Here is an 11,856-nt window from a genome sequence, read left to right on the forward strand (position 1 = left end):
TTTCATTTTTCTATCGGTCTGTGAGTCTGACTTCCTTAATTCCATCTCCAAAAATTAATGTCAGTTTAGCATGTTTTGATTTTTGCATGTCTTATTATTGATAATAATAATAATAATAATCATAATGATCATAATCATAATCTGATTGTAAAAACACAGCAAGTCGTGTGATATTCCTCCCCCCCCCCTCCCCCACCTCTATTTTGCACTATCATTAATTTTGGATAACAATAACCCTTTGTCAGAAACTGGTCACACATTGTTGTTCTCTGAAGTGTTCACTGTGTGTAACTCTCTGTCTGTAATGGGTTAATACCTGTTGCTCTGGTACACTTGTGTGATTGAAAGTTGTGCACTGGGCACCAGGGTACTTTTACGGGTTCGACATGTGGATGGGGGGGAGAGACGACACGCGGGGGAACTGGGGGTGGTCAGATGGGACCGTCATCCTCCCTGACGACTTTGAGGACTGGCAGGAGCACCGCCCTCCCTCCGGCCCCCAGCCCAACATGTGCATGGAGTTCGAGTCTGACTTCACGTACCACTGGAACCAGGACTTCTGTGACGACCTCAGTTACAGCATCTGTGAAAGACCGTAAGTGGTGGGGATAGTTCAGTGATGTGCTGTGCTCTGTGTGTGTGTGTGTGTGTGTGTGTGTGTGTGTGTGTGTGTGTGTGTGTGTGTGTGTGTGTGTGATTGGGAAGTGGGAAACTGAAGGGGAATACGTGTGTGTGTGTGTGTGTGTGTGTGTGTGTGTGGTTATGTACATGTAGTGTCAGTGTGTGCATACGTGTGTGTGTGTGTGTGTGTGTGTGTTTGGTTATGTACATGTAGTGTCAGTGTGTGCATACGTGTGTGTGTGTGTGTGTGTGTGTGTGTGTGTGTGTGTGTGTGTGTTCACTCGTGCAGCGTGCTCACATATTTGTGTGCTCGCGCGTGTGCTTTGTGGTTTGCGTGTACACCTGTACAGATGCCTGTGTCTTTTTTTTTTTTTTTATTTTTTTACTTCTTGTTCTTTCCAGTTTCGAGCCACTGACCCCGCCTCCCCCAACCACATCCAGAAACACGACGACGGCTGACGAGGCAGTTGTTGGTTAGGTCTGCACGTGCGATCCTACGAGCGCGAGCGTGTCCCGTTCCTGTCTGCACGTGGAAATGCCCCGAGTGCTCTGTCTCTGACGTCCACCATTGGACTGATGGGATTCACGGATTTACCGATCGATTGAATGATTGACTTACTGTTTATTGATTGGTTGGTTGGTTGGTTTGACAGGCCGACCGATCAGCCGACTGACTAATAACCAATAAAACAAACTGATTGATTGGTTGGTTGATTGATCGATTGATTGGTTGCCCGGCTGATTGTTTGACTGTTCGGTTTGTTGATAATTTTCACTGAATAATGTTTGCTGGGTATCTTGTGTTCAATTTGTCCTTTTTGATATTTACGTGTGTTATAGTTGTAAACGCTTGGGGCTTATTTTCAAGATTAGGCATAAATGCTAATAATAATAATAACAATAATACTAATAATAATGATGTCATCCAGAAGAGTTTCAGTTTCAAACAAATTAATATACGCTACACCACACCTGCTAGGCATATTACTGACCAGCAGCATAGCCCAACGCGTTAGTCAGGCCTTCAGTACATGCATAATTATATATATATATATATATATATATATAATTCTCTCTCTCTCTCTCTCTCTCTCTCTCTCTCTCTCTCTCTGTGTGTGTGTGTGTGTGTGTGTGTGTGTGTGTGTGTGTGTGTGTACCCATCAGCGTGGATTTCTTCTACAGAGTTTTGCCAGAGGCAAACCCCTTTGTTGCCATGGGCTCTTTTTTTAGTGCGTAAAGTGAGTGCTTGTACACCGGCGGACCTCGGTTCATTGTACCCTCCGAATGACTAGACGCTTACTTTCATTTTCCATTCAAACTTGGAAGAAAGGATCCAGACTCTCACGGACACTGTAAAGGTACTGAGATAAGTGTCTAACCATTCTGCCACCTTCTTCCTCCTCCTTCCACCTTCATCCACAACTCCCGCTGTCTGCTCCGTCGCCTGATGCAGGTGTTCTTCAGCTCTTCTCTCTCTCTCTCTTTCTCTCCCTCTGTCTCTCTCTCCAAGCCCTCCCCAAATACTTCCCCCTTTCATTCTCTCTCATCAACCTCGTCTTTCGACACCCCTGCATCTCTCTTGTTTTATCGCTCACACACACACACACACACACACACACACACACGACTATCACACCCACCCATGCACGTCCCACATGGAGAGTGGGGGCTGGTCAGTGGGAAGAGAGAAGGAAGGGAACGACACTCAGTGCATGACTGGCCTCACTGAGTCGACAAACAGTGAAGGGGGAGACTGGCGTTGTGAAAAGAACCCCCAGCTAGACGGCAGCATAAACAAGCCGCATTTACTGGTACACATCTATCTTGAAACAAAGCGGGAAGTTGAACCCTGTGGATTTAGTGTCAGTGGAGATGTTTCCAATATCCCATAAAGGCTAAGGCTATAAGACTGGCAGTCATGATGAATTGACAACACAACCCTTGAATCCCAACTAGATGACAGTTCGGGATGCCCTTTCCTAATTGGTGGCTATTACCTTGATGCACGCAGGACATTTATATATATATATTACAACGCGCAAAATTTAATATCAAACAGTATGGATACAATACATCACATTGAATTAATGCATAATAAGAAAAAGGGCTGTAACAAGACATGGGACATACATTATTACATAGAAGAAGAACACAGGGCATACATGGTGCATATTCTGCACACAATTTTGTCACTGTCCAAAATATGCATTTCGTCTATGTCTCTGAAAATATAATTGACTTAAAGGATGCTATTGAATAAATCATTATGATATATGTCAATCACCACCATCGTCGTTGGCATCGCTGTTTTTGATTTTTCCTTTCTTACTCTTTCTTTCATTGTGATGAACTGTGCGAATGACAGAAGGAAATGAAAAAGAAAAAAAAAGCACAACGAAAGTGTATGAAAGATAGACTATACACCAAACCCCCCCCCACACAAAAAACAAAAAACAAAAAACAAAAAAAAACAAAAAAAAGAAGAAGAAAAAGATCAAAACAGCAAAGAAATGCATGAAAAACAGAAGAAACAATAATAATATTAAAAAGTCAAAATAAAATATATATGCAAGTTAAAAATTCTAAGTTTGCATGCGCATCCCCCAAAACAGAATAGACCTGCTTATGTTAGTAGTTGGGTAAGAGCGATCCGACATATAAAAGTCCACTTGTGCATACACAGGTTAACGTCGAGCTGCGGGCCATGAACGCAGAAGAAGATGATGATGACGACGAAGAACATCAACCTTATTTCTAGAACTGAGTTTATAGAATTGTGGTGAAACACAGCTGTAACTGAGGAGTTTTAGGCTGTTGGTGAAAGTGACGTTCATCGTTTTTATTTTCACCTTCACCATCACCTATCCCATAACCCAGTGGAAGGTCGTCGGGGCACCGCAGATGATTTCCGGACCAGTTCTCTGTCTCTGGCAGCTCTATGTGAATCTGGGAAATTCAGGTCTGTTCGTTCTTTGATGTTGTCCTGTCACATTTTCTTTTGCCTCCGTCTCAAGTTCCTTCTGCCTGGTACGGTGATTGATTGATATAGATACTTATATAGCGCCTATCCTCGGTTGGAGACCAAGCTCTAAGTGCTTTACAAATACGGGGTCATTTACACAACAGGCTGCCTACCTGGGTAGAGCCGACTGACGGCTGCCACTGGGCGCTCATCATTTGTTTCCTGTGTCATTCAATCAGATTTCAGGCACGCACACATACACATTCAGACAGACATAAAACATTTTACGTGTACGACCATTTGTTGTTTTGTTTTTTATATTTGCCCCGCCATGTAGGCAGCCAGACTCCGTTTTCAGGGGTGTGCATGCTGGGTATGTTCTTGTTTCCATAACCCACCGAATGCTGACATAGATTATAGGATCTTTAACGTGCGTATTTGATCTTCTGCATGCATATACACATTCGGTGCCCTGCAGATTGGTCTTTGAGAGCCCGTCGGATTTTGTGACGTGTCCCGTACCATTTCAGCTTCCTCCCCATGATGACTGTTTAGAGGTCAGCGTGGGGTCCAGTGGCTTGGCTGATCCGGTCAGACCTCGGTGTTCGTGACGTCGTGCCGTGTGTAGGAGATGCATAGTAGCTTTTGGAAGCATCTCATTTCCAGCATGGCTTGGATCTTCTGGAGGTCGGCACAGCAGTGAGAGTCACGTTTCGCAAGTATAGAGAAACATTGATTGAACCAGTGAGCGCATAAGTTTCATTTTCGATCTGTGTGATGATTTTGTCTCTTCAAACTGAATGGGCTTCAGTCGAGTGAGCACTGCTATAGTCTGCGCGCTATCCTGCACATGACTTCTCATTTGGGACCTTCATCTGTGGCAAGTGCACCCAGGTTCCTGAACCGGCCAAGATACACATTCCAAAGACTGCCCGTTGACTTTGATATAAGTGCGAATGTCGTTGGTGTAATTCCTCGTGGTTTAGTGTCTTCACACACACACACACACACACACACACACACACACACACACACACACACACACACACACACACACACACACACACACACACACACACACACACACACACACACTGTCCGAGTGCCCCTCGATTATCATACACGACAATACATTAATGGGAGATGAACAATGCAACACTGACTGATTTGATATCAATTACCCACATTTAAAGAAAACTGAAGGCTCTGCTCTCTCACCTTTTCAGTGTTGAATCTCACCATTCAAGAAAATAATCCACTGAAATCAAGTTCCATACAGATGGTTCAGTACTTGATAACAACCAGGCAGGGGCAGTATAATTTATAATTCCGCCATTAAAAGTAGCAGAGAAGTTCAATATCGTATCGTAAAGATTTTTCTATATTCACCAGCATAACGTTTGAGCATACTAATGGGATTATATCATTTGATTATCTTCCCATTACCATCAGTATTTCAAGTATTATTTTGTGTCAGTTCTAAATCAGTAGATTACAAACGACATTAAAATCTTCTAATTCATTTTTTGACCATCCGTTGTACGATACTTCATTTTTGTTGAATCTCTCAATTCTCACGGAGGGATATGGGAAAATTAATGAGCGGGTGGACCGTTGTGGGATATAAAAGTTCGTATTCTGTATTTATCAGTTTAAAGAAGGTTAACTTGCTTTTTATACCGTGGAGAAAACTTGAGTGGGACCATGTCAATAAACAGAAACTGGAGTCTGACCCTGTCAGCGAAAATGCAAACTATAGCTCGTGCAAAATTTAACATGTAAGTTCTCTTGAAGCAAAAGGACTTTGCATTGAGTAACACTGAACTAGACTGAAGGCTCACCAGTCCGATACAAACAGTGGATTACGGCTGCCGGATGTCATAGTCAAACAAAATATACTTCTCAGTGTGGTAACCTGCATTTGTGGTAATCAAATTACCCTAGTGCATATCGTGAGTGTGAACATTTGAAATAAAGTTTACCTCTTTCATTTACAACTGAAATCTGCAGTTCCATCTGCGTCCATTGGAAATGCTTTATATAACAATCACCTCAGTTGTATTTAAAATAGTTCAGAGTTTAATTAGGAGCTCCTTTGGCTTTTTGTCGTAAATTCACTGGTTGACTAGTTAGTTTGTTTTATTTTGTTTATATATATATATATATACACACACATACATACATACATACATATGTCGGACACTCCGTGACCCGACTGACTCGGCGGCGGGCAAAACTACACTTAATTGGTATTGAATAAGATAAAGCAGTAACAGGATCGATCTATGTCCATTAAAAATCCGCGGTTCTCTTCTGGAAGTCCGTGTGTGAAAACAGAAACTTCCGCACACACTTTGACCCATGGACTTAAAAATAATGATTCTTTTCAAGTCCGTGACCACAGACCCAAAGACTCGCAGTAAAAAGACATGGGTGGATTGCGACATTTTTCTCAAAGTCTCACAATGATTGCATCTCTCATCAAAAACGTACATATTTCCAATTTGATTATTTTTTAGCATAAAGAAAAATTGTACAATTCTGGGGGTGATAATATTTCATTAAAACAACAACGGCATAACAACAACGAAAACTTGACGTCACATCCGCAAGGACTGTCTTCAAACTCAAAATGGCGACCGCACGTGTTGACAGTGTGTATGTTCCTAAATTATTCAAAATGGGAGATAAAGATGTATCCCAGATCAGCGAAGACATGAAGAAAATCAACAAAGTAAGTACGATGTATTATATAATATAGACTTTCGTATGTCCTCCTATTGCTTGTCAAATTTTTAATTTTGATCACTGATGTGGTTGAGCGTGAACTGTGAAGACACGTTGCAGTAGACTTGGGATAACGTATGCAACCAGTTTAGAATTTGATTAATTTTTTTTCTTGCCAGTGTGGAAAGCAGCATCTGGCGGGGAACATTTAATCACCGTACAAACTGCTAAGGACAGCAGCATTGGTCCCAACACCGACAAAGGTGATAGAAAGCTTCAGATGAAGTTTTAAATCTTCTGACTTTAGTCAGTTTTGCAACCAAAGGAACACTTTTCTTCTTGTTTTTTCCACTAGACGACTAACATCAGTATGTTGATGAGAACTGTCGTGTTGTGGGAGGTTGCTGTTGGGCGCAGTTCAGCTGGGCTACCGAGGGATGTACTGTTAACTGATAGGGGAGATGGGCGCAGTCCACTGGTGTGTTCACATCTCCAGCTAGGCCAATTCAGCTTCCATAGCGGTCCCCGGGAATAGACCTAACCGGCACAGCCCTAGCCTTCAATGACACTACTTACCAGTTGGGAGGGAAAAAAAAAGGGGGATGGGTGGACTTGCTGGCAACTCAAAGCCTTATATTAGAATAGATTGCTTTGTTTTGCTGAATGGCAAAGCCTTTGCTGTTTGTTACTTCCTCTTTCTGCTGTGTTCTCTGAGTCATTCCTGTATTTCGTAAATTGTTGGTCTGCATCTTCTACTACTGTACTAGTTTTATAACATAAGCAGGTGTCACTGTCAGAAACTTCTCTGGTAGTGAGGCTTTTGTTTGTAGACAAATGATCCAATAGAGAGACATGTGAGGCAGATAATTCTGAACCATTCTCAAGGGGTAGAGACTGCTTGTGGCATGCGAGTCACACAGCAGTGTACCTTGGATCCATAACCCTTGGTGATGAACCAAGCTTTGAATATTAAACAGAATAAGGTGCTCAGCCAGTATTTGAGTAGTTCAGAGTGTTGTTTGATTGGTGAATTCAGTTTGATACATGAGTCATGGAAGGCTTTGCTTCTCTTTGTTATTTAATGATTTTCTTTTTCTTTTCAAGCAGGCACACAAAGGAGACATGTCGGGCAGAGGAGTGATCTATTTGGGTCACATACCTGCAGGCTTTTATGAGCCTCAGATGAAGAAGTTCTTCTCACAGTTTGGAAGAGTCACAAGGCTTCGATTAAGCAGAAGCAAAAAGGTAAGGTTCTTTTTCAATTTTTTCCCCCCAGTTGGGTATGTGCAGCTATTATTTTTATATATTATGTTGCCTCATTGTTTGGTTTTGATTTGATAAGCATATGAATTGTTTACATTTCAGAATTTCGATTACGTTTCCTTGTTATTTGATTATGTTTACCTATCTCCACCCACCTTCCTCTGCATTCTGTCTTCTTCTTCCACCCCCTCTGAATCTCTACTCACTTCTCTGTGCATCTTTGTGTCTTTTTACTGATTAATACTCATTATCTTCTTAAGCTTTTCTTTTCCCTACAGTGTCATTTCCAACTAACACAGTCTCTGAAGACAGACCAATGGTCTGAAAGGTTGGACACCTTTTATTCAGAACTAAAGTGTGTGCTCCACAGTTTTATTGAAATCAGGCATTGGCTGTGGTTCAGTGAGGATGAAAAAGTCATTCAGGAGAATCAATATTTTTTGTGGCCATATTTACAACTTGTATTTATAATAATGAATCTGAATCCCCATTGAAGATAACTCTATTTTTTATTTCTAGGATTAACTCGTTCTGCCCTGTTGGTGCATCTAGTTTCCTCCTGCCCAGCTGTGCAGCTAACTGTGGATGCAAACATACACATGTGAACAGAATCAGTGATTAACTCCTGAATTGGATTGCTTTCAGCTTTCAGAATATTTTCGTTTCAAGTGCATAAAATAAAGTATGTCAGTACTTGATAGCTACTTTTTGTGATTATTGAGACAAAAGTAATTATAAACAAACAGCACAATCGTGCATTTTTTTTATTTATTTATTTTTAAAATTAAAAACAAAACTGTGAGACGCACTTTAATGGAAATAAACGTTAAACATAAAACAAAACACTGATGAAAGTCATCCATGCATAAAATCATGCACTGAACTTGCATGTTCTGAAGTACTATCATTGAACCCAAAGTCCACCATGAGCCACGAAACACATTTACAAGTCAGTCACTTGTTACAGGTCAGTCACTTGTGCAGCATACAAACAGAATTCAGTGATGACTCCATAATGATTGTCCAGGTAACATCACTATGAGTACACAATAAAACGACAGATTTCAAGTATCAGTTTTCTCAGTATTAATTTCAAATTATAAATCATTGGAAAAAATACACAAAAATTTTTTCCAACATACCCACCATGATCAGCCAGTTGAGAGTTTGTTCTGCTGGTTGATGTTGATGGAACAGTATTGCTTTCACTACTGCTGTCACTCTGTTTGCTAATACTTGCATCAACAGATTATAGTTAGATTCTTAGTGGATATCCCACTCACGAACCCAGTGGGATGCTTTTTGGCTGAGAGATGTTGATGGCATTCGTCCTTTATAAAAGTTTATTGAAAGTCTATAGTCGATCAATTCGCTGAAATCCAGTGCAGTCAAAAATAGTGCAAACATTGAGAGTACTCTGCTCTTGGTCAGTGATTTGTTACCAATATGCTCATGAACAGATGCAGATGGATCTACACTACGATTATACTCAGAAGGGGGTAGAAAACTAGAATGTGTTCAAAAGCCTCATGAAACAGTCTGTATGCTGGAAACTGAAACATGTCAGTTTTCGTTTTCTTATTGTTGACTTCATGATACATGGCCTTTGTAATCAGCAAAGCACGATTCACCAAAAGTTGAAAAAACAACCACCTGAAATTCCACATAATGTTTTCCTGAAATATATATTAAATGGCATGGATATATACGTTGTAAATTTATAAGCTACTTACAGTTTATCCTTTTGGTTGTTAAATGTGTGTTAGCTGTATTGATTTCATTGATATTAGAAGATGCCCATGTTTTGAATAAAAGGGCATGCTGGTTGATTTCAGACGGGGCGTTCCAAAGGCTATGCCTTTGTAGAGTTTCTTCACAAAGATGTGGCCAAGACTGTAGCAGACACCATGAATAATTACCTCATGTTCATGAAGCTGCTGAAGTGTGAGTACAGAACCTGTTGATTTTGTGTGATCATGGTTTGTACAGAGCTCAGGAAGTCTGGAAAAGTCTTCGGGAAAATGGGAGAACAATTTCCAGGGCTTTAAGGGTCTGGAAAAGCCTTGTAATTTAAATGATACCCTTAACCCGTAGGGCAGTACTATTCAGCAAAGCCTATACAATTGACAAAGAGCTTAACACTTTAAAACACAAGAAACAGTTGTTAACATTCATGAAAATTGAATGTTGACACTGCAGTACCTGGTGATCTGTTTCATCAGCTGTGTTGCAGATTTTTTTTATATTCAGTTTTCAGTCTGGTCTGGAAAATATCTAGAATTCCATGTTGCCACAGCTTCGGAACTCTGTGATATTCATGCCCTATTGATAACAGAATTGTTCTCTCAGAGTTGAATTGTTGGAGAAAAGGTCAGATATTTGGGAGAAGGTAAATTTAATGAAAATTAGTAATTGAGACAGAAAGTACGAGTTATTATCAGATTTCCGAAGAAATGTTAACAATGAACGATACAGTCAAATTACAATAAATCATGCACGCAACAAAACAGTGAAGATGCATGAACACACATAGTGTAGACTAACACATACATGCATTGCCCACATACATGAACAGAGAAGCACAACTTTTCTCTCTCACATACCCATATAGTGACGCACACACACGCATGCACGCACATGCACGCACATACGCAGAGATGGGGAAGATCGGAAGAAACCGTCTCTTCAACTAAGAAGCATGATCATAATTTATGTGTGTATGATGATATTGTGCATGAAATCGCATTATAACTTATCAAGACATTGAGATGTTAGTTTCAGTAGAAAAACAACAGAATTCAGATTTAGATATTAAAAGAAAATATGTATAGTGTGTGTGTATGTGTGTGTGTGTGCTCCATTTTAGAGTTTATGTTCCATCCCAGTTTTGTTCTACCGAGAATGTTCTTTATGTGCACTTGTTTTAAATAATAGCACTGCTAACCACATGTTTCAGGTGAGTTTTTGCCAGCAGAAAAGGTGCATGCAGACACCTTCAAGGGGTGCAACAAACGGTTTTCCACGCCTAAAGCAGCAGCAGTGGCCACACAGCGCCATAACTCACTGAAGACAGAAAGTCAGGAGAAACGAGCAAGAGGTCGCCAGGCTAAAAAACTGAAGAAACTGGCTGAATGTGGAATTGAGGTGGACCTGAAGCTAAATGAAAAGGTGGGTTTCTGTTTCAGTGTTTGCTGATGTGTTACCACAATACCAGGGCTTTTGATAGTGCAGGTATGTAATATGCGTCCTTGATACTTTGAAAATGGAAAAGACGCACTGCATGTTCATCAAGTGTGTCCCTTGGTCGTTCAAGATGTATCAAATGAACACATGAAAACCCTGTATAGGATTTTCAGCCTGATGCTGGGATGTTTGCTGCAAGGAGGAGTTCTTTCCCTTTACCTCTGCTTGGCCAGAAACCCAGAAAATAATGACCAGAACTGTGAAGTTGTACCACCTTTGTGTGTATAGCAAGGCAGATTTGATTAGAATGTGCAGCATCAGAGTGGCTGTCTGAAGGTAGCCTGGGACCCCTGAGTCCCAAGATTGTAAAGGTGTCCAAAGGCCTGCGTTGCACAGAATATTTATTGAAGTATTGTTTCTGTTTGTTGATACGTGTCACTGACTGACTGAAAGATGTTTAATATGTTTGTGGATAAATAATTGTTAGTTGCTTAGGTTTTTCAGTGTGTGTATTGTCATGATGAATGTACAATGATAATTGCATGTCTGCCACAGGTTTCCCAGTCTCCTGTACCAGAGACCATCAATACACCTGGAGGGAAGCTGCGGGTGTTGAAAGAGGATGCCTCAGATGCTGAGGTCACCTTCAAAACACCTCCCGGGACCATCAAGTCCTCCCGCCTGGCAGTGACACCCAGGGTGAAGTCCTCATCCACACAGAAAAGTGTAAAACGACTGAGGCGGACACAGGTCAAGAACAAAGACTGATAGGGCATGTGCATGTATCCGTATGTGTGTGTGTGTTTGTGTATGTGCGTGTGTGTGTGCGTGCGTGTGTGTGCATGTGCATGTGTGTCCTATAGCTGAAAGCTGAGTGCTTGAGGTTCTGTGTGTATCATGCATTTAACATATGAAAAAGAACCCATAGCAACAAGAAAGTTGTGCCTGGCAAAATTTTGTAAAAAATCCACTCTGACATACACTCAGTGTGTTTGTGCTTGTGTGCGCGCATGCGTGTGTGTGAGTGCATGCGTGTGTGTGTGTGAGTGAGAGAGAGAGAGAGAGAGACTAAAGCCTCGCTGAATGACACAGGAAACAAA

The 11,856-nt window shown here is 41.1% G+C and overlaps 1 protein-coding gene and 1 long non-coding RNA gene across 3 annotated transcripts; both read left to right on the forward strand.

Moving 5' to 3' along the window:
* Nucleotides 1–376: 376 nt before the first annotated feature.
* On the forward strand, nt 377–1,155 carry LOC143290343 (uncharacterized). The gene is made up of 2 exons (XR_013056365.1): nt 377–595; nt 1,024–1,155. It is a non-coding gene; the product is annotated as an uncharacterized LOC143290343 (long non-coding RNA).
* A 5,033-nt stretch (nt 1,156–6,188) lies between these two features.
* Nucleotides 6,189–11,738, forward strand: LOC143290390 (MKI67 FHA domain-interacting nucleolar phosphoprotein-like). 2 transcript variants are annotated; one of them, XM_076599783.1, is made up of 5 exons: nt 6,189–6,317; nt 7,415–7,555; nt 9,409–9,517; nt 10,530–10,741; nt 11,312–11,738. In XM_076599783.1, exons 1-5 carry the CDS (start codon nt 6,216–6,218, stop codon nt 11,522–11,524), a joined length of 777 nt encoding a protein of 258 aa, XP_076455898.1. In that variant the 5' UTR covers nt 6,189–6,215; the 3' UTR covers nt 11,525–11,738. The 2 variants fall into 2 exon arrangements, with proteins under 2 accessions (XP_076455898.1, XP_076455900.1); XM_076599785.1 differs by having other exon boundaries at nt 6,200–6,317; nt 7,418–7,555.
* The last annotated feature ends 118 nt before the right edge of the window (nt 11,739–11,856 follow it).

This window comes from Babylonia areolata, chromosome 15, assembly GCF_041734735.1.
Source record: "Babylonia areolata isolate BAREFJ2019XMU chromosome 15, ASM4173473v1, whole genome shotgun sequence".
NCBI classification, from domain to species: domain Eukaryota; kingdom Metazoa; phylum Mollusca; class Gastropoda; order Neogastropoda; family Buccinidae; genus Babylonia; species Babylonia areolata.